The following is a 27148-nucleotide window of genomic DNA, read 5'->3' on the forward strand; positions in this document are numbered from 1 at the left end:
CCCTGCAGAGGTATGACCGGGCCTGGGGGGGAGGGACATAACCTGGGCTGCAGGGGGAGCACAGGGCAGCGCTGTCTGCAGGTGAGTGCCCGGTGTGTTTGGGTCCTGGCTTCTGGGCTTCACTCACGGTGGCCGGATGGTCGCCACACGGCTGGAGGGGTCGCGGCTTGTAACGGTGTTTCTGAGCTGCCAGCTGTACTTTCACACATCAATAAAACTTATATTTATAGTGTAACCCTTTGCTTCCTCCCTAGTGGCTGTGAGGGTCCGCGTGTGTCGGGATGCCGGGATGCAGACGGATGCTCGAGGCTGTGAGCACGGGCTCTTCTCCCCAAGCAGCAGCCCGGCTTTCGGCACCACCTCTCGGGGTTGCAAAGCAGCTCCGTCCCCGGGCCCGTGGGTAACGCTGTGTGCGTGGCTGAGCGCACGGGTGCGCCGCTGCTCTCGGCCGCCGTGCGGGGGCGAACCGGGCCGTGCCGTGCCGTGCTGTGCCGGGGCGGTGCTGCAGGAAGTCGCCGCCGTCTCGGAGCTCTTCCCGACTCGGGGTAGAGAAGCGGGGCCGCGCTGCCCCAGATAGAGCCCCGGGGAAGGCGGCGGAAGGTGCTGGAGGAGCAGAGGGAGGGCTGGGAGCCGGGTAAGGCGGGGATGGCAGAGAGCAGCGCGGTGCGAGCCCTGCTCGGCCTCTGCTTGGCTCATCGTTTCCTGTGCGCTGGAGTTTTCTTACCCCCTCTCCCCGTGCCTCAGTTTCCCTTTGCAAGCCGGGCGAGCTGCGCGTGAGTCGGCGGCGGTACGGCCCCGTCCTGCGGTGGGAGGTTGGGAGGGCAGCGCGTCCTATAGCCGCCCTCGGGATCCCCCCGAGCTGCTCAGCCCCTCGTCCGCAGCTGGGGGAGGGCGGGGAGAGCCGGGCTTGGCGCTGTTTCGCTATATAGCACTTAAAACGTCAAGCTCCAGCGCTTTTGCTCTCCGGGATGCGGTGTTAAAGCTGAATCCAGGCTGATGACTTTGGGCTGTGGATCAGGAGGTAACGTTAATCTGCCCCTCGTGCCCTTGGTGAGTTCTGTGGTCCTTTGGGGGCAGGTAAGCTCACCCCACAAGTGAGGACATCCTCACTACCCTGCTTCTTCTCAGCTGACCACTCTCTCTTTCAGGCAGAAGATGTCCCGGGCCATACAGTGCCATGGCTGCCTGCCCTGGGGCAGCTGGATGCGGCTGTGTGGATCCCAGCCCAGCTGCAGGGCAGTACGGTGTGTGTACCTCTGTGCTGCTTCGGGGCCAGGTGAGCTGTGACCCCAAACCCACCCTATTCCTGGGTGTCCCTGCTGGAAGTTCCTCCCCAGCTCCACAGCAGAGCCTGGGCAGCCTGTGTGTCACCTCTGCAGGGTGCTAAGCCAGTGAGTTCGGAGGTGTGAGCTCTGCTGGGCTGGGGGAAGCTTTTGGTGAGTGGAGGAATGTTTCATCCCCACAGGTGTTGCAGGCAGCTGCTTCCACAGGAAGATCCTTCACGTGGGTGGCACCTCCCTCCCCAGGTACAGTGGGATGTGGGTGACTGAGCTGCTGCCTCGGGACCACTGGGGCTCTATGGGCAGAGATGCTGTTTTGCCTGCACAAGCAAACCGCCCAGAGCCAACTCCCTGCCACTCTGAACTCAGCCCTTATATGGCACTGCCTCATGGTGTCCCACCCTGCCCTTGGGGGCTGCTGGCCCCTGCCCACCTCCTGATGCTTCCTCTCCTCTAGCAGGAGCTGTGTTCGGTACAAGGGAGGACCTCAGGAGAATCGAGCCCAACGCGGCTCCTCTCACCATGGCTTGGACCATCTCAGGAACGTGGCTTCATCTGGTAAGCTTGCAGCCTTGTGCTGAGGAGGATGGATAGTCCTGCACAGCTGCTGCTCTGGGCAGTGCAGGGTTCTGCCTCCTCCCTGCACTTTCCCATACTCCTGCCAGTAAGAAGCCATTGTATTGCCAAACACCTTTTTCCTCCCAGATGCTATTAAGAAACACCAGAAGAGCCTGTCTGCGTGGTTCAGCAACCAGCCCAACGAAGAGAGGCAGTTTGGCCCTTCCTTCTCACTAGACGCCGTCCATGTGGATCCAGTGATCCGGGAGAGCTCCCTGGAGCAGGTCCTGAAGCCCTCACCTGACCTGACTATCCAGCACCAGCTCCAGCAGCCCTGCAGGCGGGTCATCAGCCTCCAGAACCTCTTTGACGTGGATGCCTGTGGGCGGCAGGTGAAGAACGTGGTGCTGTACGGCACCGTGGGCACAGGGAAGAGCACCCTCATCAAGAAGTTAGTTGTGGACTGGTGCCATGGTCTCCTACCCCGCTTTGAGCTGGTCATCCCCTTCTCCTGTGAGGACCTGTCCTATAGTCACGTCCCTATCTCCCTGAGACGCCTCATCACCAAGAAGTACCAGCACCTCCGGGATGTGGTGCCACTTCTGGGCTCTTCCAACCTCAAGGTGCTTTTCATCCTTAATGGACTGGAGCGCCTCAACTTGGATTTCCGACTGGCTGGCACTGAGCTGTGCTGTGATGCCAACGAGCCCGTGCCTCCCTCTGCCATCGTGGTCAACCTGCTGCGGAAATACCTCCTGCCAGAGGTCAGTTGCTGCTGGGGTATTGCAGGTTAAAGCCTTGTGTTAGTTCTTGTAGAGCAGCTTGGCTGCCAGTCAACTTGCAGCTTTTGCACCTGGTGGGACTCTCCATGCTGGTTTGTTGGTGGGGAATATTTGGGAAGGCTGATAAGACAAAGAAGAGAATCAGTTTGCAGGGTTGTTGCCTTCCAGATTCAGTTTATACCTAGAAAGGGATGTGGAAAGCTCTTCTGTCCCCTCTGTCTGGGCCAGGTTTGAACCAATGCCCTTTGAGCAGCAGCTTCTCAGACCCCAGCTCCTGGGTGTTCCTGGATATAGGTTGTAGGATTGGGATCCTGCTGAGGTTAGATCAGAGGCACCTCCAAACTCACCCAGCCCTCTGCTTCCAGGCCAGCATCATCGTCACGACGCGCCCATCTGCGGTGCGCCGGATCCCTGGTAAGTACGTGGGCCGCTATGCAGAGATCTGTGGCTTCTCAGACACCAACCTGCAGAAGCTGTACTTCCAGCTACGCCTCAGCCAGCCTGGCTGTGATGGAGAAAACAACGTGGCCAGCCGCTCGGGTGAGCAAGATAACTTGGTAGAGATGCTGTCAAGGAACCTGGAGCGCCAAAACCAAATCGCCGCCGCCTGCTTCTTGCCATCCTACTGCTGGCTGGTGTGCACCACGCTGCACTTCCTATACTTCACCAGGACGGTGCCTCCCAGCCAGACCCTGAGTGGTATCTACACCAGCTTCCTGCGGCTCAACTTCAGCGGGGAGGTGCTGGATAGCACCGACCCCACCAAAATCTCCATGATGAAATACGTGGCCAAGACGGTGGGCAAGCTGGCCCACGAAGGGGTGATGTCCCGCAAGACCAGCTTCACAGAGGAGGACCTGCAGCAGTGCTTTGAGGTGGAGATGAAGACTGAAAGCGAGCTCAACCAGCTGGAGGTCTTCCGCAGTGATGTCTTCCGCTTCTTCCTCACGCCGTGTGTGCAGCCAGGCAAGGAGCACACCTTTGTCTTCACCATCCCTGCAATGCAAGAGTACCTGGCGGCCCTGTATGTGGTGCTGGGTGAGAAGAAGACCCTGGTGCAGAAAGTGGGCAAGGAGGTGTCGGAGATCATCGGGAAGGTGAGCGAAGATGCCGCCGTGGTGCTGGGCATCATCTCCAAAGTGCTCCCACTGCGTTTCCTGCCGGTGCTCTTCAACCTGCTCAAAATGTTCCCTCGATTCTTCTCGCGGCTGAGTGGGAAGGGCCGGGACACCATCGCCCGCACCATGGCAGAGGAGCTGTTCAAAGAGGAGGATTACTACAATGACGACGTCTTGGATCAAATCAATTCCAGCATCTTGGGTGTGGAAGGCCCCATGCGGCACCCTGATGAGGCCGCTGACGATGAAGTCTTTGAGCTCTTCCCCATCTTCATGGGTGGGATCCTGTCCCGCCGGAACCGTGCCATCCTGGAGCAGTTAGGCTGCTCCATCAAGAACCTGGCGGCCTTCGAGATAGCCAAAGCCATGAAGAAGACTGTCATCAGGAACAGCCGCAAGGGGCTGCCTCCCTCCGAGCTCATGGACTACCTCTTCTTCCTACACGAGTTCCAGAACGAGCGCTTCACAGCTGAGGCCGTCCGCTCCCTCCGGACTATCAACCTCTCCTCCGTCAAGATGACCCCTCTCAAGTGCTCCGTTCTGGCTTCTGTCATAGGCAGCACGAACCACGAGGTGGAGGAGCTGAATCTGACCTCCTGCAACCTTGACAGCAGCAGCTTGAGGACTCTTTTCCCCATCCTGCTGCGGTGCAAGTTTCTCCAGTGAGTACCCCCTGCTGCTGCTGCTGCCCCTGGGCGCTGTGCCGATCGCAGGGATGCGCTTAGATGCCACGGTGGAGGCAGGGCATGCCTTTGTTTACAGTCTGTGCGCACGACGGGGAGGGACTACAGCTTCCGACATGCAGTGCTCCACCGGCAGCCCTGCTCAGGCACTGCACGCTGGGACTTGCAGTCCAACCACCCTTCCCCAAGACAGCGGTCTGCGCCTGGCACTGCGGGCTGGAATGCGGTTCCCTGCCCTTGCTCAGCACCCGAGGCCCCATAGCATCGCTTCGTAGCTCGCTCAGGGCAGGAGACATGCAGCCCAGATCGTCCCGGTCCGTTTGTAGAGCTGCAGTCTGCTCATTGCCCAGGGGGTGGCGAACCGTGCAAGGCAGAGATGGACGCAGCTGTGCAGCTGGGCTGTGCGGTGCTTCCTTCCTGCGGATGCTCTGGAGGGCTCAGTGGGGTCCTGCTCCATCCTGAGGCCCTCAGCCCCACCAGCGGCAGCCGGATCCCACTCCCCTCCCTCACTTTTGCTGGTGCTGGCTCTATTGGCTGATGCTACGCGTCCACTGGGGTGGCTGCTGTGGGCTTGCTTGTGGAGAGGGAGCCCTGGGTGACCTTGTATGGGGAACCCAGGTAGGATGGCATTGGGGTGGATGGGGTGGATGGCCCCACGGCTGATGGTTTTGCCATCGCCCCCCTCTTTTGCTCTGCACCAGTCTGCAGCTCAACAGCCTGGGCCCTGATGCCTGCAAGGAGATCCGTGACCTGCTCCTGCATGACAAGTGTGCGGTGAGCAACCTGCGGTGAGTACTGCCCCATCCTCACCCCAAACCCCCCTGCATGCTGCAAGCAGCACCCTGACCTCACATCCCTGCAGGCTGGGGAACAACCCCATAGGTGAGCAGGGGGCACAGTACCTGGCCGAGGCGCTGGCAGGAAACCGTTCACTGACCCACCTGTCCCTGCTGCACACTGCGCTGGGAGATCGTGGCGTGGAGCTGATTGCCCAGCACCTGGCTGAGAACCAGCAGCTCCAAGAGCTCGACCTGGGCTACAACTCCCTGACGGACACGGCCGCCCTGCGTGTGGTGGAGGTGGCCAAAAAGCACACAACGCTGGACAAAGTGCAGTGAGTTCACCCCGTCCCTTTCCTTTGCTCTTGCAGGGGATGCTGTGAGCCAGCATCCCTCCCTGCAGCAGCAAGCCCCCGCATCCCTCCTCCCAGCCCTCAGCATCTCCTTTTATCCCATAGTTTGTATTTCAATGACATCAGTGAGGACGGCAAGCGGGCACTCGACAGCCTGCGCATGGACCGGGACGGCGTCAGGGCTCTGGTCTTCCTTACAGCAGGCACTGATGTCTCTGATTACTGGTCCAGCATCCTGAATGTGGTGCACAAGAATCTGCCTTTCTGGGACCGCGAGAGGGTTCGGCAGCACCTGACCATCATATTGCAGGACCTGGAGAGCAGCAGGAGGCAGACAGTCAACCCCTGGAGGAAAGCCAAGTTCCTACGGGTGGAGAGTGAGGTGAAGAAGATGCTGGGGAAACTCCAGCATGGGACCCTTTGAGACCTGCAGACACCGGTGTCCTTATCCCAGCAGAGATGCCCAGCAGTTGGGTGCTGCTGAAGCTGTTGAAGGTGCTGGGTACGTGGGGCCAGGCTGAAATATGGCACAAAGCCCAAGAGTGAATGGGACTTGTCTTTTGGGCTTGGACTCAAGCTTGCTTGTGAAACCCTTGGTAGCATTAAAGTGCACCACTTTGTTTCCTGGTGTCCATCTTCCCTACTGTGGGACACCCAGGGGTTGCCCCCGAGCTCCAGGTGCTGGTTGAGCTCATGGCACTGTTGGGTGAGGGCTGGCATTGCCAGGACTGGGAGGGCAGGGGAAGCTTGGGGTTGTTTAACCATTAAACATGGGGCGTCTTGGAGAAGGCGGGGACGCCGTGCTTCCCTGCCACTTCACCCTGTACCTTGCTCCCTCTCGAATGCACTGCGGCCATGAAACAAACAGAAGGTATGTGCTGGGGCTGCAGGGCTTCGTCCTGCAAGAGACCCTTCCCCGTGTGTGTGTCTCCAGGCTCTGCTTCTTCGTGGAGCAAAAGGCCGTCAGAGCCACGGAAAGAAGCTGTGGGCACCCAGGAAAATGCCAATGGGCTGATGGGGGGTGTTGGCAGGAATCCCCTCTCCAAGGGGTTGGTGGTGTCGGAGGGTTTTGGGGGAGGTGTGCAGGGGAATGCTGCTGTCTCTCTCTTTGGGGCCCTGGTCCCGAGGTGGGACCCTGCACACCGTGTGAACAGATGAGCCCTGAGCACCCAGCTCTGCTCCCAGCTCGCTACCCTCTGCGCTGACCTCTCCTCTCCCTCTGCAGGGCTCGAGGGCGACAAAGCATCCATCATGTAAGTGTTGTGCTCCCTCCCGGCCCCACAGCTGGGCAGTGCTGGGGTGGTGGGGGCTAGGACTGTCTCTTGTTTCACCACAAGAGAGTTAGAGGGGCAATCCCAAAGTGACATCCCTCCGTGGTTTCCCCTAGGGAAGAGGAGGCACTGCCGCTGTGGCCCCAGCAGGAATTGGGCTCCTATGGGGGAGCAGGGGAAGGTGGTGGGGCTGCTCTAATGTGGCCTCTCCTACCCTTTATCATTGCAGAAAATTTGAATTTAACCCCAAAGATGGGATTGACAACCCCGCCTTGTCACTGGCTGAGGACATTGGTAAATATGTGGGTTTCCCCCCTCACTGTGGGGTCAGGGCAGCTGTGGTCACCCCTGGGCACTTCAGGGAGGTGAATGCTTACAGTAGAGAGGAATGGGGAGACCGTGGCCCCATCAGCATCCCTGCTGCCCTGCTCACAGGCCATATCCCCACGCAGATGGCGAGGCCATGGGGGAACCCCGCTTCTACCTGCTGAGCAAGGGCAGCACAGAGACCTTCGGCTTCTGCCTACATGAGGAGCTGGGCTGCCAGGGCCACATCATCCGGAAGGTCGAGCTGGGGGGGCTGGCCCAGCGCCGGGGGCTGCAGGATGGGGATCGGCTCCTCCAGGTCAACGGCCACTTCGTGGACCACATGGACCATCTCCAGGTAAGCCGTGAGCAGCTGGGAATGTGGGAACACCTGGGTAACCCCAGCTGGGCACAGAGGGAGTGCAGGATGCTGGCCTCACTGGAGGAGAACAGGCTCGGGATCTGCAGCCTGGCCCCTTGCAGGTGGTGCAGAAGATCAAGGCCAGCGGGAACCAGGTCCTGCTGGCAGTGCTGGATGGTGACTCCTACGAAGCAGCCAAAGCACTGGGCAGAGATCTGTCCCAAATGCTGCCTGCTGACATCCGCCCGCGCCTTTGCCACATCACACGGGACAAAAGCGGCTTTGGTTTCAGCGTGTCGGGTCCAGAAGGTAGGAAGGCAGCCGGCACCACCAGCCTGCAGCATCACCCTGCTTGGAGCATCGCCCTGTTCACTGCAGCCTTCTCCTCTTGCAGGTGTTAAGGGCACGTTCCAGCTGTCAGTGAGGCAGGACGGGCCAGCGGAGAGAGCTGGAGTGCCATCAGGCTCCTGGCTCCTGGAGCTGAATGGGCACAGCGTCAGGAACTGCTCGCACACCCAGCTGGCCCGAAAGGTGAAGTGTGTGCTCTGGTGCTGGGTGCAGGGCTGGGGCTGCTTGTGGTGCTGAGCATCGTGCGTGTCTCCTCCAGCTCAAGCAGAGCGGCAGCAAGGTGACACTGCTGGTGGCATCCGGCCCAGTGGAGGAGTTTTACCGCCTGCGGGGACTGCAGGCGACAGCTGCCCTGGCGGACACCTCCTGGCTGCCCTTCAAGGCTCGGGAGCTGCACATGGTGAAAGGTGCTGCTGGCTATGGGTTCTTGCTCAAGGAGGATGACTACGGCTCAGGGGAAGTAGGTAAGGGAGCCGATCCCACCTGCACTCGGACAGCAGTGCTGGGGTGCCCTCTGAATGCCTTGGTGAGCATCTCTCCTCCACCATCCCTGCAGGCCAGTTCCTATGGGACATAGATGCGGGGTTGCCAGCTGAGCAGGCAGGGATGAAGGAAGGGGACCGTGTTCTGGCTGTGAACGGTGAGAGCATCGAGGGGTTGGACCACCAGGAGACTGTGCTGCGGATCCGTGCCCACAAGGAGCAGGTGACACTGCTGGTCATCGACCCCGCCAGCGATGCATTCTACCGCTCGGTACGTGCTGGGGAACACACAGTCTGCAAGGTGGATCCCTCACCCCCAGACCTACGGAGTGAGGTTCCCTCCAAGACCTCCAGCTTGCCAAGGAGCTCCATGAGTTGCATGGCTCACCCGTGCTGCTCTTGCAGATTGGGCTGTCCCCTCTGCTGTTCCTCGATGGTGGTGACCCTGCCTTGGGCTCCTGCACGCCCTCCCTGCCCTCTCCCAGCGACTCCCCTGGGTTTCATCACATTGATGGGGGACCGAAGGGACCTGGCTCCTGGCTGATGGCTGCTGCCAACAGTATAACCATCACACAGGTAAACCACTTTCACCGTGCTGCTTCAAGTCTGGCATCCCCCCTACCCTGTGCCCTCTGTGATGAACACTCCCTGGTGGGAGTGTGCTGCCTACCTGTCCCTGCTGTGTCCCTGCAGAGCCCATGCAGAGAGGAGCAGAGGCGGCTGCGCCATGCGTTCTAGCAGCCTGGAGCACCCTGCCTCCAGCCAGGATCCCACGCAGCACTGCTGATGTACCCAGAGAACAAAACGATTGTCATTATGGACTGCACTGCATCTCTGCTCCTGGGGTGGGACTGCCAGCATCACAACTACCAGAGACTCATCTCCACTGGCCAAAGCTGGCCTCAAGCTTTTATTGAATGTAGCAGGAACCTGAGGACAGACCCACACCTCCAGGGGTAATTGAGGACATAATGCTTGCTCTCGGCTCTGGATTGCTCCCAGGAGAGCCAAGGCACTGCCCTCCATGCCATGACCCAGGGGGCTGGACTTTGAGCCAAGGGGAAGAGGGTGCTGGAGGAACCCCCCCAGCTCTCATCTGGGCTCAGGTCTGCCCTGCATGGACATCTCCCTCATGCTCCTCCTCTGCGAACTGCAGGGTGGTACCTGCACCCATCACAGCACTGTTCCTGTGTCACTGCTTTGGAGAGTGATTAAAGGACAAGTCCATGCTGCCGTTCACGTGAGTGGTGTGCTGGGGGGTCTGTCACTCACATGGACAGGCAGAACCCTGGGACAGCTGTGCTGACAGAGGTTGAGAGCCTGTCCTCTCCTGAGGAGCCCTGAGTGCTATATCTCCAGGGGGTTGAGGCCGAACTCCTGCAGGTGCTGCTTGTACTCCAGGCAGATGGTTGTGCCCTCCTCCTTCCAGTGCTGCCTGGCCTCTGCCATCTTGGCCAGCACCAGGTCCAGGCTATCCTAGTTGGGGGAGAGGGCAATGAGGAGGGGGAACTGTGCTGAGGGGAGCCACCCGCAGCTGCGTCCCCACTCACATGGAAGATCTTCTCATACTCCCTCTGCATGATGTTCATTCTGCCCTGCAGCTGGGCGATGGTCCTGTCCCTCTCTGCAAGTGCTTTGGTGGTGGCCTGTTGGATGTGCTGGCTCTCCTGCAGCTTGGTGGCTGTAGGGTGTTGGGGACAAAGGCAGGGGACACTGAGTGTGTGGGTACTGTGAATGGAGCATGGAGGGTGCTGCACAGCCTCCACCCCAGTGTTTGGGATGGTGTGGGATCACAGCATCCTCTTTGCAGTCAGTATTCCAAGCTCAGGGGTGCACTGGGAGTAGGGTCAGGCTTTGCCTTCAGCTGCTGTTTGGCAGACAGCACAGGGTGAATATCTCCTGTTTCTCCATACTTCCCCAAATGCATTCCTGCCCTGGGGTGAATGAACCCATTCCCGTCCCACTAGTGACAGGCAGAGATGCCAGGGCCATACCCAACTGTTCCTGCAGGCTTTTCACTTTTGCCTCCAAGCGCTGGCTGTGTGCTGCCGTCTGCTTCTGCAGCTGCTGGTATTGCCGGGTCATTTCTGGGAGCCAAGGAGAGGATAAGGGGACAAATGGTGGCAATAGAAGGGACAAGCAGGCAGTCCCTGTGCTGGAAACCCAGAATCTGTGGCCAGACAGGGCTCCAGCAAGTGGGAATGGAGGGTTTCTCTTGCAGGCTGTGCACCTGGAGTGGCCGTGTCCCCTGTCCCGCTGGGCTGTGGCAGGGGCAGGAGGGAGCCCTGAGGAGGGGGGTGGAAAGTTAGTTCAACCTCTGCTGAGCGTGGGAGAGTGAAAATGAGCACGGAGTTTTGCATGTGGCAAAGACCACAAACCTCTGGCTGAGGTTTTACCTTGACTAAAACCATCTCCTTCTCAAACACTGAAGGAAGTGGAGAGGCAGTGACTTCTACAGGCTCTGGTCTGCTCTGTGTCTGAGCACAGCAGTTGGGGTGCAGTGAGTGCACAGCTAGAACCTTGGTGTGCCAATAGCATGGGTGGTTTGGGGTTGAGCACAACAGGATGATGGGTGAGGTGTGGTGAGCTTGGCTAGCATCCCTGGCTGGCACTGAGGTGTGAGATTCCTGTGCCTGCCCCTTCCCACCCCATCTGTTACCTTCATGCATGTCTCGCTTGTCCTCCTGCGCCCGTTCCAATGCCTGCTCCAGTTCCCACAGCCTCCGCTGGAGCCCATCACTATCAGCCCTCACCTTCCAGACCATATCCCTCCAGTGAACTGCAAGACAGAGTGCTGCTGTGGGGGCAGCGTGCTGCTGGGGGTGACCCACTGGGATGCAGCCCTTGGAGCACACTGGAGCCCGTGGCTGTATCCAAGCCATGAGACAAGATGCCTTGCCCAGCACTGTGGTCCAGCAATGCATCTTTCCTAGCTTTTCCCTGCTCCCAAGCATGCCCCTGGCTCTTCCCCATCTTACCTGGGTGCTCTTGAAGCCTGTCAGCCTCCAGCGCTGCTCTCCTGGATGTGGCTGCAGCTTGGCTTTCTGCTGCCAGAGGGGAAGAAGAAAAGGGACAAGTCAGGAGTAGCAGGTTGGTGGGGCTTGGCCCAGGGATACTGGGAGCTGTCAGATGGCCTGGGGGCAACCCTGCCTGGAGACGTTCAACCCAGGAAAACTTGGCTGGGATATGAAACCCCAGTGCCAGGGCTGTATTTGTGCAGGGTGTAGCCAGTTTTACTTGAAGCCGCTTCCCTGGAGAGTTGCATGCAAGGTTGGGATCAAGAGCTGAGATTTCATAGTGAAGATAGGGAAGTAGCTGGGGTCCTCAGCACACCGAGGTTCAGGGACTCACCTGCTGCATTCCCCTTTCTGTGTTGCTTCACTCCATTTTTCCTCTTCCCTTTGCCCTTTGGAGGCATCCTTCTGGCAAAGCCGGGAGCACCGAGCTCAGCACACAGCAGCTGCCTCCAAGCCAAGTTGTTGTAGCAACTGCGTCTGCAATGAGGGCAGGTTGCCTGGCCCCGCACCCACCTCATTGCAGCAGCTGAGTTTGTGGTATCTTGAAGCTGGCCAGGGCACCCTCCGGTGGTCAATCCGGCTTGACTATTAGCCAGAATCCATTACCATCTAATGGGAAAAGCCTCAGGAACACACGCCTCAATAAACGTTGACATATTTGAGGTCAATAGAATCCTTAAGAAAATTTGCCCAGGTAATTAAAGCCAGACAAGGAGCTGCCTGTCCCAGGCAGTCAAATCAAGCCTACCCATGCTCTCACTTCCTCTCCTTGCTCTGTGTCTGCTCCCATGCCCTGTCATGGAGGGAGATGCCGCCATGACACCTTAGGATGGCACCACAGCGGGTTGTGGGGGCGATGGCTGCACACAGGCACGGAGCAGCTCCCTGCTGGAACACTGCACCTCCCTACTTCCCATTTTCAACGCTGGTCAGTTCTGTATTTGTGGAAAAGAGAAGCTGGTTTGCAGAAAGGGGAAATAAGCATCTCTTGCGCAAAGACCCGCCGAGCGGCCTACGGGCAACGCGCCGCCAGCGGGACCCGTTCCCATGGCAACACCGCCCCACCCTGCCCGCCCGCACTAAACATGGCCGCCGCGCCGCCCTCCCGCCGCTCTGCGCATGCTCCAAAGCGAGGAGGCGGGGCCTGCCGCTCGTCCCTCCGCTCGTCTCCTTCCTACTGGGCGCTGGCGCCAGCCAATGGGAAGCGGCTCCTCCCCGGAGGAGGGGGCGGAGCGTGGCGCGCGGAGGAGGCGGCCGTCCAATCAGCGTGCGGCGTGGCCGGGGCGGAGGGCGGAGCGGCGCTGGAGCCGGGCGCCCCCCGCCGCCGCCGCCACCGCCCGCGGCTCCCTCAGTCGCCGCCCGGTCCGGCCTGGCTCGGCCCGCGGAGCGTCCCACGGCCGTCAGCCCCGCAGGGCCGCGGCCCGGTGCCGCTCAGGGTGGGGGCGGCTGTGGGCTCTCAGTCGGCCGCCCCCGCGCTGCCCTCATGTCGGCTCCGCTGAAGAAGGGCCCCGGGGGGCTGATCGGGTTGATGAAGGACGCCTTCCAACCTCATCACCACCACCTCGGGCCGCACCAGCCGGGAGCCGTGGACAAAAAGATGGTGGAGAAGTGCTGGAAGCTGATGGACAAGGTGGGCCCGGGCGGGTGGTGACACGGGGGGACCCTCGGGGTGGGCCGGGCCTGGGGGGGGGGGGGGGGCGTAGGGTGAGATGGGACGAGGTTGTGCGGCATCCTTCGGGGATGGGGCCGCATCGCTGTGTCCCCGAGGGCTGAGAGCTGAGTAACAGCCACGAAACGCTGCGTAAAACCCTCAGCAAAAATAGAGAGAATCAGATCTAACCATAAGCACCCGGAGCTCGCGGTGTTGGGAATGGAGGGAGACCTCTTCCAATCCTTAGGCCTTGGTGCTGGGGTCAGGCGATCCCCTCCTGTGGTCTTCAAGCCGCCAGGAAATGGCCATGGGGACAGCAGGGCGGCAGCACTCCCGGCCTGGAGCTGTGGCCCTGTGTGCTATTGGGAGAGAACCTGATGAGCAGCCCGTCATGGGGTCTCATATTGTGTGTAGGGTGGCCCAGTAGGTGAATGGTTGGGCAGGAAATAAAAGTGTGTGATGCGTTTTTGCCTGTGATTGTGCTAATTCTTATTGCTGTCGAGTGCTGAGGTTGGGCTTTGTGTGCTGCAGTGTGGTGGATCATGCTGGGTTCAAGGCAGGAGGTCAGCCCTAAGGAGCAGAGCAGCCTCAAAGCAAAGAGCCCAGCAGTCACTCTCCTCCAGAAGCACAGTGTAGGGGTTGAGGGCATTCCTCACCCTATTGCCCCGTGGGCTTATGCATTTCACCTCTTTTCTCTCTTTTCCATTGCGTTGATGCATGCAGTGTCTGAATCTCCCACAGTCAGTGCTGAGGAAGGCAGGGTGGATGACTTTCTTCGAGACGTATTAAATGATGCTCATGCCAGGAAATCACTTTGCGTTGGCTGGCTCCACAAAAGGCACGGTTTATAGTTGCACCCTGCTGGGTTTGGGATGAGCTTTGATCACCTCCTGTAGAGAGGGACTGCGATCCAGAGTGAAGTCTTTTGAGAAGTGCCAGTGGCTGCTTCTGACGCACACTGAGGGCATAAGTATAAGGGCTAAGGTGGGAAGACTGGTTTGAAGATGAGCACAGAAATGTGATTCTGTTGGGAATAAATTCAACTTGCAGGCACGACTTGTAGGAATGCAAATCTCCCTTCTTGCTCCTGTGATATAGAGGTGAATGTCAGTCTGTGTTTGCTTTGGTGAGGTGGGCTGTTGTAAGGAAGAGGCTGCCCTGCAGACACTTAGGAGTTTTGGGTTGTGATGGGCTGTTTTGGGTGTGCACTCACTTCAGATCTATAGGACCTTGGCTGTCCCCCATCTCCACCATGAAATCACCAGCAGAAGAGCCAAGCTATGGGTATGGTTGTTTGCCACAAGTCAAAGGAAATTCTAAGAGCACCAGCTTCCCAAGCAACACCTGAAAGCTCTGGCTTAACTTTTGGAGTCTTAGACAGCTTGTTGTGCAGTGTGATGGGGGCAGGAGGGAGATCTGACATTGAAAAGCCTCTCTGATTTCAATTAACTTGTGTTCATGCACACTTAGAACTGAAAAGCTGTGTAGGAAATTGCCAGGCCTTTGTACAGTGGTTGTGGATCCAGTGGTGAGAAGGGGTGCGTGGGAGCTATCGAAAATAGGTTAGTTTTCTGGGCCAATTAGATGAAGGTACAGGTGCAAATGAAGCAAAACAACTTGCGTGCATGTTTAATAGATGATGTTTTCCTTGCAGAGATGTGTGCTGTGCATACAGTGCATTCGTGGCCTGATTCCTCAGCCTGAATAATGAGCAGGGGTTGTCAAAGCAATCGTGCATCTCTGGTTCTGGATGTGACTGATGAATTTCCTATGCAAGTTGATTCTTGTCCAAATACTTTCCCCATAATGTTCTCCATAAGCTGCCTGATCTATTCCTGCCTTTCAGATTCTTTAACTTGAAGTTCTAATTGTGAGTGTGGGCCGTTGCCCTGATTGCACTCTATAACACACAGGACAGCACTCTGTGTCACTGCAGAAGGATACACACCTGCACTGAACTAGGTGATATATGTGCATTTATCTCTGAGATATCAGCGCCCTTCTGAGGATGGGTATGTTGTCAGGCATCTTGTGAGCCTGCACAAACAGCACAGTAAGTAATGCAGTCACTTCCTCGCAGCATGGTGTATAGATTGGTTCAAGTGGGAGGAACAGCTTTTCATTTGTTTTTATCACGCTTGCTCATCTTATCACTGTCTTCAGCAAATAAAGCAGTGCTCAGTGTAAGAAAACATACAGTGTGATGGCTGGTGAAATCAGCTCTTTGGTTCTTACATGAACAGCTGCAATTGGGAATTGCTTCTCCCAGATGTGGAGGGGCAGCAGCTGATGCAGACCACCTGGGTGCATTTCAGGGATGGGTGTTGTGGTCCATGAAGCACTCGAGGCAAGGTTTAAGGGATGCAGTGCAGTGCAGTGACATCCGGCAGAGGAAGGTGAGCTTATAGGTAACTCAGAGCAGCATGCTGATGTTAGTGAGCTTCTAAAGCTGATATTGAGAACCACCTCTGTAGGTCACCTTCCTTGCAAATAGCAGAGAGGCCGGGTACAAATGCAGCAAGAGATAAGAAGAGTTTGAGTAGCTTTTCTTGTCTTGCTGTGCCAAGGTGAGATGTCACTGCAATAGAACTTACTCTTAAGGAAAGAATTGTAGCATTTCTGAGCAGTGCTGGAGAGCTGTGCCGTGGTGCAGTGGTTCCAGGGGCTGGGCAGGCTCTGCTGTGCATCCCCAGCCCATGGCACAGAGCAGAGGTGTCTGTGCTGGTGGTGCCTTTCTGCCATCGGGCAACTGGTTGGTGGCCCTAGCAGATGGGTTGGCTCCAGTTTCTGTGTTGGTAGGGCAAAATGGGGAGCAAAGTGAACCAAGAGGGACGTTTTGTAGGGCATCCTGTGGGAACTGTGCTTTGCAGGACTTCTGCATGGACGTGTTGGAATCACTGCTGAAGCTGGTGCAGGACTGACTCACAGGGTCTGCTTCTGTGGCTGGGTGTTTTCCAACTGTTTTCTATTATAGATGACTGAGAGAAGGGCACACTCGGACCTGTGTGCCTATTTAATGTGGCTTCCTTATAAGAACTGCTCTTGTTAAGTTTTTAAGCCACTGCATAAGAAACCATTTCTATAGAGGAAGCGATTTTGCTGCCTGTAGAGCATATTTAGGTTCTGCTCATAGCATGCAGTGAATCCGGTTTTATCCAGGGGACGAATGTGTTGACTCTATTTGTTGATGTGGTTTGTTGTAGCGTTCACAGGCTCCAAGGAAGCAGCAATTGAGGCATCCAAATCAATTGGCTAAGTCAGCTGCGTGACCACCCGTCTGCTGGTCGAGGCTTCTTAACACGCACAGAGGGGCCATTTTGGTGCTTTTACTTCCATCTCCTCTTTTCTAGGCAAAGAGTTCTCTAAATGTCAGTCGGATTCTTCTGTTTGTTAACATACAGTGTGCCCATCTCTTCAGTGGCACAGTCCTTCTCAGTCTGCTTGCATTGGAGGCACTGCTCTAAGTCAGGTGGCAATGGAGATGGCGCTTAACCCTTCAGGGTTGCTTTTAGCAGCCCTCAATGGCAAAGTGAAATGCTAAAGCTTTCTTTCAGCCTGAGTTTATTTGAAGCTGTATGCCTATTTTGTGCCAGTCTTCTGCTCGCTTTTGATGTAAGAGGCTAAAGATGGAAGCAGGAATGGAGTAAGGCTGTACGAGCTGCTTCCTTAGTTTGAGAACTTCTGAAACTGGGCTCAAAACAGTAGAACAGAACAGCAGAGTTTTGGTTCTTCTTACAACTGACAGCACAACAGTTGCCATTTTGCCCTATTCTAGGCAATAGAAAGTGTTGGCAGTAGTGAATGGCAGAGTGGCTTCTTTTATTCCCCCCAGTCACAAACCTGTTATCATGAGCCATGGGCATATACAGTGAAAACCTATAGTAAGTTCAGCTTGCATCCTATATGCTTTAGGCTCTAGGCTTGCCCAGTGACTGAGGCTCCCTGTCTGAACAAAAGAGATGTGGTTTGTAAGTAACACGGGATAGTCTGGAAGTGCCTGATGACTTGTTTGCTATTTTTAAGTTTAAAAATGAATCTTTTTGCTGAACCACAGGTGGTGCGACTGTGCCAGAACCCAAAGCTGGCCCTGAAGAACAGCCCACCCTACATCCTGGACCTTCTGCCTGACACCTACCAGCACCTCCGGACCATCCTGTCACGCTATGAGGGGAAGATGGAGACCTTGGGAGAAAACGAGTACTTCCGTGTGTTCATGGAGAACCTGATGAAGAAAACCAAGCAGACCATCAGCCTCTTCAAGGAGGGGAAAGAGCGGATGTATGAGGAGAACTCTCAGCCTAGGTAATGGGGGAAAAAGGCATTCCAGTATTCGTGATACTGATGTGCTTTAGTGAACCGATGTATGCTGGGTGACGTGTCTGTACATGAGAACAAACTGGTGAAATTTAAGGCTAAATATAGGGTTTCTAGTAAAATACACTTGGTTCTATGGAAATCAGAGCACAGAGTACGTGTTCAGAGCCTACATGGCCCTTGTTGTTGTGTAGTTCAGGTTCATTAGGTGCATGTGAACAATAAATTGTGCTGTGAAAAGGTCTTTCTCCTTTCGTAAAGGATGATAAGATTCAGAATAACCTTTCTGGCAGTTTGAGGAAACAGGAGAATGCTTCGTGTTCCGTAGCAAAGCGGTTATCTTTAGCCTTTGTCTGGAACCTGAGGAGTGCTGTGCTGTACTTGAATGGCTGCATCGTCCCTTCATTTGGCTTTAAGGAGAGATAGGGTGACTTAAGAGAAGGATAAAGCCTTGGGAAACATTGATCCTATGCATTTGTCCAACTGTTGGCAGCAAGATGTAAAGGACAGAGGCAGACAAAGAGTGCACTTGTCATTTAAAACTCATTTCAGCTTTTTGCAGTAAGCACTGAATTAAGAAACAGTGGAAAAAAAGTGAAACAACTCAGTAGCTGAACGTAATTGCTCTGGGGAGAATATGTGGTTAACGCCCTGGCAACTACTTGCTTGAATTACTTTGGGGTAAAGAAAAAAGAGAAGTGCTGGCACATGTTTCTGGTATATATCGAACTCTCTGCAGCATATTCTATAATGCTGAACTCCAGCAAGTCTTTTAGAGTGCCTGTAGAAGGTGCTGGTCGTGCTGTTTGATTTCTCATTGCCAGTAATGAAGAATGAACTAAGAAATGAAAATCTCTTTTAGATTTGCTGTTTAGCATCGCTTTGTCAGATGAGGCTTGCAGTTAGCTTGCTGGAGATGGGGCTTGAGAGTGCAAGTATGGCATCTTCACGTGGTCTGGTTGTCTCCTTTAGAAGAAGCTGAGTTTTCTGTGTAAACCCACAATAACTGAACTCTGAGTCTCTGATTGGATTCTTCTTTGAGATGGTGACAGATGGATGAGCACTGGAGATGGTGATGTTGCAACGCAACAGGTTGTTCCTAAAATAGCTGAAGTAGCAGTTATTGTTTATGGTTTGTATGTTGCTGCCACGTAATACGGGTGATGTTCTCTAGAACATTCACTGTTGCCTCCAGAAATAGGCTGAGGGTATGTGAAACCCTTCAGGGTTTATCTGATGCTTGTTCTGGTTAGCTGTGCGTGTGTTGTGATCCGCCTGTCGTCAGTGTGGAACATCTGATGAGCAAATGGAGGATAGCCGTGTCAATAGTAGGTTCAACCTCTCCCCTCCTGTCCCTTGGTATTTCAGAGGGAAGCAGAGAAATGTTTCTGCAGCGTTAACCATCCTGGAAAAGCAATTTGTTTTGTCTGTGCTCAAACAAATTGGGAAGAGGAGCAGGAGGATCCAAATGAATGAACTCAAAGAGGATTCCATTAGAGGTGACAGGAGTCTCTGGGGATTTGCTAATTGTAAATAAACAATTTACCAGAGAAACAACTGCGGTGAGACTTACAGACCTAAGTGTGAAAGCAGAATTGCATCCCAGCTGGTTTCATGGCATCACCTCCTGCCTTGTGCTCAGCCCAGGAAGCAGCAGTTACTGTTTTGGCACAGAGGGCAAAACATGATTATCCTGGGGCTGGTAACAAGAGTGGTAACCTTCTCAGTTCTCTGATTTGTTATAGAGAAGAGGTCGTGCATGTGAACCATATGCCAGTTTAAGAGAGAGCTCTGCCCAAACAATGCTGCTGCTGGTTCAGCTATAGGGAATCTGCTAATTGCTGCACTTCCAGCATCTGTGTGGCCTTTTGGGAGCTGGTAACTAAATGCTGTTTGTTTCTCCTTAAATTTGCTTAAAAGAAACATTGCCATCAGTGCACCTTTATGATTTCAAAGGTAAGACATTCTTACCTTGTTAGGAGCTGAAGACAAAAGCGGTGTGGGTTTGTGTGTGTGTGTTTTATGTCTGTAAGCATGAATGAGTTCAAATATCCAAAGCGTGGGAGAAATTTTCTGGAAGCTTGTCAGCATCCTGCAGAGCAAACAAATATAACTCGAATCTGGTATTCATTGCAAGCGTGCTCATGGCAGCGTGTGTGTGTGCATATGGATGTATATATAAAATATCTGTCTTGATCTTATGTAAGCTCATTGCTGATGTTAGTCTATAGTGTTTTGAAAACATGCCTTTAAAAACCTAATTTAGTGTACTGAATAATCACTTTTTCTTGACTTTTTCTAGCTTTTTTTCCCCCCCCTGTTGTCCTTGAAGCTTCTTTCTTCCTGTCTTCCAGATTTAGCATTCAGTTTGTTTCCTGTTGTGTATGCTGTTGTTTTCCTCCCACCCCTAGAATCTCTTGATGTAAAGCAAATGCACTGTTGTGACATTTGCATAAGTAGCGTGCAAACCGTGCAGGTGTTTGCTGCTAGCAAATGTGTCAGCCATTAGAAATGCCCGGAGTGTCTGAGGTTGTAGGAGCACATTTGTCTTCGTGTTCGAGCATCAAAGCGACCAAAGCTGGTTTTCTCATTTCTAAATCTCTCTGTGCCTTTGCTCAGACTTTTCACAGACTCTCCTGCACATCCTTCTGCAGTGGGCTGAGACAGAACCGGAGCAGAGCTGCAAGGAGCACCGTGTCTTGTGGCTGCCCATGCTGCATTATACGTCCCTCAGAGCTGCAAGATGTGTGACAGGCAGTGTCAGTGCTCTGCAGGCAGCATGGGAGCAGAGCACTGATGCTGCTCAGGGTTTGCTGTAAGGCAGACTTAGTTTAAAATCCACAAGTAGGAATAAGGTTGCGTTTGGACATCAGAAGGTGTATTTGTGCAGAGCACAACATGAGCCTTGGTGTGTTACTCTGACTTTCAAACACAAGCAGGGTCAGGATGGGCTCGTGTGTGCGCCCGCTTTACTACGGATGTGGGTGAGTCTTTGTTCCTTCAGTTTTAGTCCAGCTGCAATGGTAGAGCTGTTAAACGCTCTCCTGCGTCATACCTCAACGGTCAGCCTGCTGACAGCATCCCCCTTTGGGCTGTCCTCGTGGTTCATGTACTGCTATCAGCACTCAGGGCTTCCTTTCTGTCCTTGGGCGCTGTGGTTGGGTGCAGTCATTCAGCTGACATTGGTACCAGCTTCCTCAAACCCATCCTGCAGTTCTTGCAAGGGGAACTTGCTTGTTTGTTTTATTAGTAGAGCCTTAAAGATAACTATTTAAAATCTGCTTTAGGTCACTGGTGTTTCTATTTAAAAATCAGCACTGTTAAGGGTGCTGTGTGTGCACTTCCTGACTAATTGAGTACGCGTGGTAACTTCTTGTTTCTGCTTATAGACTGAGTAGGCACGTAGATATGCTTCAATGTGGTGACTTCTGAGTAGGCTTTCCTTTTTAGCAGAGGCGCAGTGTTACTCTGAGCACTGACTGTTGGCTGCTGGTTATGCTTGCCCTTGCTAATGGGGGCTCTTTCAGTCTCTAAAATCAAACTGATGTTTGAGAATCTGCCAGGCTATGAAGTTAAAGTTGCAGGGTTGGGTACTGGGATCAATAATATCTCAGGAGCTGATCTGTCATTCTTGATGCTTTTTCATGTGCTGAAGGTGAGGTGTTGAGCAGCGCTCTTGAGGATGCAGACACTTCTGAAACTGCTTTGTTTTCTTCATAGATCCCGGTTGCTTCCTGACGCAGAAGGTATTTAAAGCTTGTTAAAAATGAGGAAGCTTGTCTGCTATACAGCCACAGCAGTGCAACAAGAGCAATTCTGTACAGTTCAACACACAAAGGACCTGTAGTGGCAACCCTCTCTTACTTGGGAGAGGATAAATTAGGGCAAAGAGTCGCATTTTCAGTCATGAATCAGCTTTACTGAGTATATTAGAGCATCTGCCACGAGGGGAAGTTCAGATAAGTTGTTTCCTGAAGAAAATCAGACCGTTGTGAACGTTTCCATGTGAGAATTGAGTCAGTGGGTGGGGGCAGGTGAAGGGACAAGTAATTACTCAGGATATCGACTGGTTGTTTAGGAAATAGCACGAGTGAACTTGCAAGCTGAGCTTGCGAGCTGTGATAAGCGGTTAACAAAATTAATGCACTTGTAGAAGAGAAAATGGGGTTGGACAGGGAGTGGCGTAAACCCTGCCTGTAACAAGGGAAGTTTTGGGAAGCCGTCTGTGTTTAACTGCTGTCTTCCTGACAGAAGGGATGCTGGCTCAGCAGGATTTTGTATTCTTCTCCAGCTCCAGCACAGAGACTGATTTACACAGGAAAAAGCTACCGGGATTTAATGTGTATTCAAAACGACCGTGTGTGTCCCTGAAGGGGAAGGAAATGCGTGAAGAATGACTTGGAAAAAGGATTGGAATGTAATAATTCGGAAAGCATTGGTGCAATGCCATGACCCAGGAGAGCCCTCCGGAGGAGGTTCTGCTCTGATCACGTATTTGGGAGTGCTTGCACACCCACACACACACAGTCTGTGAGCCGGTCCTCCTGCTGCTGCTTCCTTCCAACACAGCAAAGACTTTTAAACAAAACCCACTAGTGTGAAGTCTACATCTGCATTTAAATTAGAACATCTTAAAGAAAAGAGCAGGCTCCAGAGCTGCCCACAAGAAAGGTTTCCTTGCCAGGCTCCAGAGCATGAGTGCTAACTAACTGCTTATTACCCAAGGAGAAATTCATTATCATTTAAATGTTGTTGTGGAGAGGAATGTGAATTATTTCTCTTTAACTCTGCTTTAAACTGCAAGTTGAGGTGATAATTACGGAACTCAGATAAGGCTTCATACCATTGGCATAAGCTTGCATTCATTTTCTTTCGGTCAGAATTCACATGAATGTCTTGAAAATCTGTTTATAGGCCAAGGTAACCTTCCAGCTTATTGCACAAAGGGGAAGTAAACTTCTTATTCTTCTCAGGGTCTATAAAAGTGTAGAGCTTCATGCAAGGCCAGCTCTGTGCACTCGCTTGGTGGCTGCTGGTACCAGCATGCTGTTTAGTCGGAAGGAATGACCTCCTAAAATGAGTTCTGATGCTGGCCAAGTGTGATTCTGCTTCTTGGCAGCTGTGCTGTGTCCCTTGGGTGCTCAGCTTGCATGCACAGGGCCAGGCCGTTGTGTTCAGGGCCTCAATGGCTTTGAAGAGGGCTGTAGTTGGGGCTCTGCTGGTGAGCAGCATTGCATTGCATGGAGCGTTGCAGGACTGGAGGGCAGCACTGACGCAGCTCTGCTCGCTGAGGTCACAGCACCTTCAGCAGTGTGGGTTTAGTGAGGGAAGGCTCAGAACTGCAGGTTGGATCAGCTGTTTTTGTAACTTTATGAAGAACGAAACAGCAAAACCTGCGCCCTTTTAAACCAAAAAGTGAGTTGGAAGTGAAACTTGTACGAACAAGTCATGATAAGCATTTTACTTGCTTCCTTTTTCCCAGACAAGCTCCTCCACAAAACCAAGGTGGCTTTAGCAAAGTCTGAATAAGGCAGTGAATTCCCTGCTGGGAGATGCCTGCATGCTGCTTGCTGGCTGTGTGTTTTGCAGGTCAGGGCTCATTGCTGCTGCAGAAGGTGACTTCTGTTGAACTAGCAATAGTTAAGTGGAATTTCATTCACTTCCTGTGTTGCAAGTTTTGTTGAAAGTAGTTCCGTTGTAGCTATTTTTAAAGCTGATCACTGTGCATAGAGGGCTCTGAAGCTGTCTGAGTTATGAAAGTCAGCTTGGGAGCACCTCGAGCATTCCCACTTGTTACTGATTGTGCATGGTGCTTTGTGCTGACGCGAAGATGAGAACCTGGTGCAGTTGTTCCTTCTGGGACCAGGTGCAGCCACCTAGCTGCCCAAATGGGCTGAAGCTGCTGCTGGCTGGTGCATAGCTGCTAACAGCTGAAACGCATCTGTTACACGATAACCTCATGCCTTTGTGGTTTCTGAAACGTGAGTTTGACTTATTGGAGAGTTAAAAAAGGCTGACTTATTCAAACTCTGACATATATAAAGTAGTTGTCTTTTTTTTCCCCCCCTATCTGTCTGTTTGCAGGACCCCAAGAGCTGTGGTTTCATTATTTTCCTAAGTCCTGAAGCTTGTGCTTCCATTTACCCACGTGGGTACAAATCCTGTCTGCTGAGTGTCATCCTGAATGTAACTATATGTTGACTTAAAGAGAGAGAGGGAAGGGAATTTGGATTTCCATAGCTATATTTCCTTGCAGCAGCACTTAATGGACAGTATTCTTCAATAATGAGCATGTGATAAAGGATTTTAGATTCTCCATTCTAGATTCCAGCACTGCCTTTGCTTCAGCTGCCTTGCCTGTAAAATAAGGTAAATCACTGGGATTTTTTGCCTCTAGGAAGTCCAGTATGATCTTATATTCAGAATCATAGAAGAATCATAGAACAGCCTGGACTGAAAAGGACCACAGTGATCATCAGTTCCAACCCCTTGCTGTGTATAGGGTCGCCAACCACCAGCCCAGGCTGCCCAGAGCCACATCCAGCCTGGCCTTGAATGCCTGCAGGGATGGGGCATCCACAGCCTCCTTGGGCAACCTGAAGCATGTCCAAGTCCTGAAGGAAGCTTCGTCCATCAGCAGGGTCAGTGGCATATCATTACAGGAAAACAACCATTAATTGCTCCACTACTGAAATAATCACAGTGTGCCAACAGCTCCGTCTGGCTGCTCCCATGGGGTGCAGCCATACAGCTGCAGCACTGTGTGTCCTATGCTCTTTTTTCCCAGCAGCAGCAGCAAGGAATAACACAGCCATCAGAGCGCTTTACTTTGCTTTAACAGAACAACCATCTCCTTTCCAGACCACCACAGCGATGCAGAATTTCTAAGGAAAGGGAGCAGTGTGTGGGAGCTGCCCGAGGTGTGTGTTAATTCTGGGGAAACACAATCAGAAACTGCATCATCTCCCATAGGAGCCCCGACTTGCAGTCAGTGGGTTAGTGTTAGCTGGCAGACACTCCCACATCCTCTCTTATGCTTTTCTTTTTTCCTCCTCAATTTCCCATCAGACTAAAGAAATGTGCTTTGCTTTCTTCAAAAACACTCACCAGTCCTTTGTCATTTTGCCACAGACTGAGATTGTTTTGTGTTTCGGGTCGTGCCCTTTCAAACAGCCAAGTTTGCATATAGAGAGCCTTCTCTTCAACTTTGAGTAGGGCGGCTTTATTGAAACTTAGGTGCTCTGGTTTATTACCCTCTTAGTTTTCGTCATTGCTTTGTAACTGAGCTCAGCTTGCTGCTCATCTTTATCAAATAACAGCATTGAATTTTGTTTCAGGGCTGAGGTAGAGGGGTGGCTGCCTTCTTCCCTTGAAGAATCTTTGCTAAAAGCAGCCTGTACCTTAAGATGCTGAGCATTGCTTGTGCAGACCCCCCTCTCACATCAGTAGGAGTGCCAATAGAAAATCCCTCTGGAAATTGCCTTAGATAAGAAATGCACGCAATGACTTCCAAACAATTGGAATGTTTTGTAGTTGGCTGTCTCATGGCAGCTCCTCATCCTTTCTGCACAGCACATGGAGTAGCTTTGCAGCCCCAGTGCTGCATCAGGGCATGTTGGTGCAGTACTGAGCCAATGGAGGAGGAGCAGGATCACCCCATGCCAATTGGTTTGCTAGGAAGTAGCTGAGAGATGTTGGAAGACAATGACAAACCTCTGGCTGGCACTAGTGGAAGAGGCAGCACTGCCTTCACATTGCCTCGAGGTAAGGCTGATGTAGTCCTGAGCCCGCCAGATGCTGTTGTATGATTGTAACGTGGATTAATTGAACTCATTGCATCACTGCAGCAGCAAAAGGCAATGCTGAGATTAGAGCGGTCCTCTGCTGTTAATGGCTTTGCAAGACCGAGCCTGTACAGAGGGAAAACGCTTTGTCCAGCAAACAGGAAACTGGAGGAGAGAGCTGTGCTTGGGCTCTGGGGGAGGGAACAGCCCTGGTGTGCCTGGAAGTGCCCGGCTGACCTCCAGGCTTCCGCTGCAATGCGTGGAGCCGAGCAGGAAGGAAGCAGCGACCGCAGCACTGGGGGGACGCAGGGATGGAGCCCACACAGCCACCAGCTGAGCAGGGCGGTCACAGCCTCCCCAAAGGCACCGTTGCAAACCAGCATTGCTGGAGCTCTTGTTGCTGTGAAGGCAGAACAGTGTAACGGCAGCTGAGGAAGCCTTGTTGGTGTTGCTGGTTTGTTGCTGCTTGTTAATAGCCCTGTGCTAAAGCTGCAGGTGTTTCTTAGTATTATGTTTGGTTACTGTATTGAGTGGAAAAGTGTTGGGTTTGCACGCTTTCGTTCTTTGTGTGTGTGGTTGATTCTGTGCTTGCAAGCTTTGCATATGTGTGTGAAGCTGCTCGCAGGGAACATGAGATCCCACCTCATGCTCTGCCTCCAGACCCAACCGCTGCGCAGAGACCTGCTGCAGTTCTTCTTTTGAAGCTGGTGCAGGTGTTGCCTTCAGCTCGTTGCAAGCAGCCAGGAGAGCCCATTGATGTGGCCCGTGCTGCCCGGGTAGCGTTAACAAATACGTGTGTGACAGGTGCTGAAGTTCCTCTGATGGCCAACAGGATTTAGGTGCTAAGCTGTGGCTGGCAGAGCTCTGGGGCAACTCTTGGTAGCAGCCTTTGTGTTCTGTCAGCAGTGAGGCAGGGGCTGTGCTGGTCTGTAAGAAACATGGAGGGAACCCTGCAGGTCCTTGGCCAAAAAGATTTGGGATTTTATGACCTAAATTGCTTAAATGTTCTTTGAAAACATTGCCACGTTGTTTCTGTTGAGCTACAGAGATGAGGACAGTTGCTGATGTTACTAAAATCCCATCAAAATCACTAAACACAGACACACCAATAAAAACGTGATAACAAGCTGTAAACATCACCGTAACTACAAGCATTCACTTGGTCTGCATTCATTTACAAACATATAACTTGGCTTGTTCTAATAAAGCAGCGTGCTTTTTAAAGGGAATGTGATAGTAGCACAGGATGGGTCACTGGTTGCTGCATGCCAGCTGGTTTCTAACCTGGAGCCTCCAGTAATCTGCTCTTCTTTGTTTACAGCCCATGCTCTTCCTGCTTTTGTTTACAGGAGATATGACTCAATATTTGTACGAAATGATGGCAGCTTCAGCATAAGACCTGAAAGTGTTTAGACCTCAGAAACCTTTCTGCAAGCCCCGTGTCCCTCAGTGTGTGTGTGCTGTCAAGTCATCATTTGTTTATCCACACCGGAGGCTGCTGAAGGAAGTCCTTCTTCTGTCTGCCCGCTGGGCTCTGCTCATTGCAGGCACTTCCTGAAGCACAGCGAAGGGAGGGAGCTCTCATAGTGAGCGCACACAGGAATGCCATTTGTCTCCTTGCACTGCACCCACTTGCTTTTTGTCAGACCATGCCCTTGTTCCTGTAGCTTGTTTCTCACCCCATCCTCTGTGTTCTGCCATAAACTGTCTGCTTGTCTCATTGTGTGAAGGTGAGAGGGCTGGAGGAGCAAGCTGTGCGGCTGGATCCTTTTGTTGGCAATTATTTGAGTGTTTGCTAACCAAACACATAGGAGGGATAGAACGAACACAACATGTGGGCTTCCAAAGGGATGAGCTCACCCCTATAGGATAAGGGATGTGCCCCCTAACCTGAGCCTGCATTAGGGAATGCAGAGGTGCTCGTCCGAATGGCACTGGCACTACAAGGTGTGAAACAGAGGAAGCAATGTGACTGGGAATTGGGACAGCGATGGGCTGGGGGGCTTCCCACATCAGCTCTCCTGGAAGCTAATGAAGGTGAACAACAGGGACAGCTTTTAA

The 27148-nt window shown here is 53.3% G+C and overlaps 4 protein-coding genes across 6 annotated transcripts in view; 3 read left to right on the forward strand and 1 right to left on the reverse strand.

Annotated features, from left to right (window-relative positions):
• Positions 1 to 121: 121 nt before the first annotated feature.
• NLRX1 (NLR family member X1) lies at positions 122 to 5977 on the forward strand. The gene is given in 13 exon segments (XM_072354680.1): positions 122 to 194; positions 197 to 234; positions 236 to 365; positions 368 to 471; positions 474 to 634; positions 1149 to 1276; positions 1466 to 1526; positions 1738 to 1838; positions 1986 to 2602; positions 2986 to 4400; positions 5123 to 5209; positions 5284 to 5535; positions 5659 to 5977. Coding segments are annotated over 13 exon segments (3471 nt in total). The 5' UTR covers positions 122 to 136.
• On the forward strand, positions 5918 to 9218 carry NHERF4 (NHERF family PDZ scaffold protein 4). The gene is made up of 10 exons (XM_072354684.1): positions 5918 to 6055; positions 6779 to 6806; positions 7054 to 7118; positions 7277 to 7488; positions 7614 to 7800; positions 7886 to 8022; positions 8099 to 8303; positions 8396 to 8592; positions 8727 to 8897; positions 9015 to 9218. The coding sequence occupies exons 1-10, from the start codon at positions 6013 to 6015 to the stop codon at positions 9057 to 9059; spliced, it is 1290 nt and encodes a 429-aa protein (XP_072210785.1). The 5' UTR covers positions 5918 to 6012; the 3' UTR covers positions 9060 to 9218.
• Positions 9219 to 9519: 301 nt separating this feature from the next.
• Positions 9520 to 12396, reverse strand: DRC12 (dynein regulatory complex subunit 12 homolog). 3 transcript variants are annotated; one of them, XM_072354688.1, is made up of 6 exons: positions 11673 to 12387; positions 11300 to 11368; positions 10981 to 11100; positions 10316 to 10408; positions 9872 to 10002; positions 9520 to 9797 (listed from the first exon to the last, which is right to left on the reverse strand). In XM_072354688.1, the coding sequence occupies exons 1-6, from the start codon at positions 11854 to 11856 to the stop codon at positions 9669 to 9671; spliced, it is 726 nt and encodes a 241-aa protein (XP_072210789.1). In that variant the 5' UTR covers positions 11857 to 12387; the 3' UTR covers positions 9520 to 9668. The 3 variants fall into 3 exon arrangements, with proteins under 3 accessions (XP_072210789.1, XP_072210787.1, XP_072210788.1); XM_072354686.1 differs by having other exon boundaries at positions 11300 to 11365; positions 11673 to 11983; XM_072354687.1 differs by lacking the exon at positions 10316 to 10408 and having other exon boundaries at positions 11673 to 12396.
• A 239-nt stretch (positions 12397 to 12635) lies between these two features.
• CBL (Cbl proto-oncogene) overlaps positions 12636 to 27148 on the forward strand; it is a 32905-nt gene continuing 18392 nt past the window's right edge. The window contains exons 1-2 of the mRNA XM_072354945.1: positions 12636 to 12968; positions 17044 to 17291. Coding sequence (XP_072211046.1) covers positions 12822 to 12968; positions 17044 to 17291 — 395 coding nt within the window. The 5' untranslated portion in view covers positions 12636 to 12821. The remainder of the gene's footprint in view (positions 12969 to 17043; positions 17292 to 27148) is intronic.

Source organism: Excalfactoria chinensis, chromosome 21, assembly GCF_039878825.1.
Source record: "Excalfactoria chinensis isolate bCotChi1 chromosome 21, bCotChi1.hap2, whole genome shotgun sequence".
In the NCBI taxonomy this organism is placed as follows: domain Eukaryota; kingdom Metazoa; phylum Chordata; class Aves; order Galliformes; family Phasianidae; genus Excalfactoria; species Excalfactoria chinensis.

Excerpts from the sequence above, each read along its gene's own strand:
- NHERF4 (XM_072354684.1), top strand. The coding sequence starts at position 6,013 with ATGCCCAGCAGTTGGGTGCTGCTGAAGCTGTTGAAGGTGCTGG. Across the intron at positions 7,119-7,276 it reads GTCACTGGCTGAGGACATTG|ATGGCGAGGCCATGGGGGAA; the intron begins GTAAATATGTGG and ends ATCCCCACGCAG. Across the intron at positions 8,304-8,395 it reads CTACGGCTCAGGGGAAGTAG|GCCAGTTCCTATGGGACATA; the intron begins GTAAGGGAGCCG and ends CCATCCCTGCAG.
- DRC12 (XM_072354688.1), bottom strand. The coding sequence starts at position 11,856 with ATGAGGTGGGTGCGGGGCCAGGCAACCTGCCCTCATTGCAGACGCAGT. Across the intron at positions 10,409-10,980 it reads CAAGCGAGACATGCATGAAG|AAATGACCCGGCAATACCAG; the intron begins GTAACAGATGGG and ends CTTGGCTCCCAG. Across the intron at positions 10,003-10,315 it reads AAGCCTGCAGGAACAGTTGG|CCACCAAGCTGCAGGAGAGC; the intron begins GTATGGCCCTGG and ends AACACCCTACAG.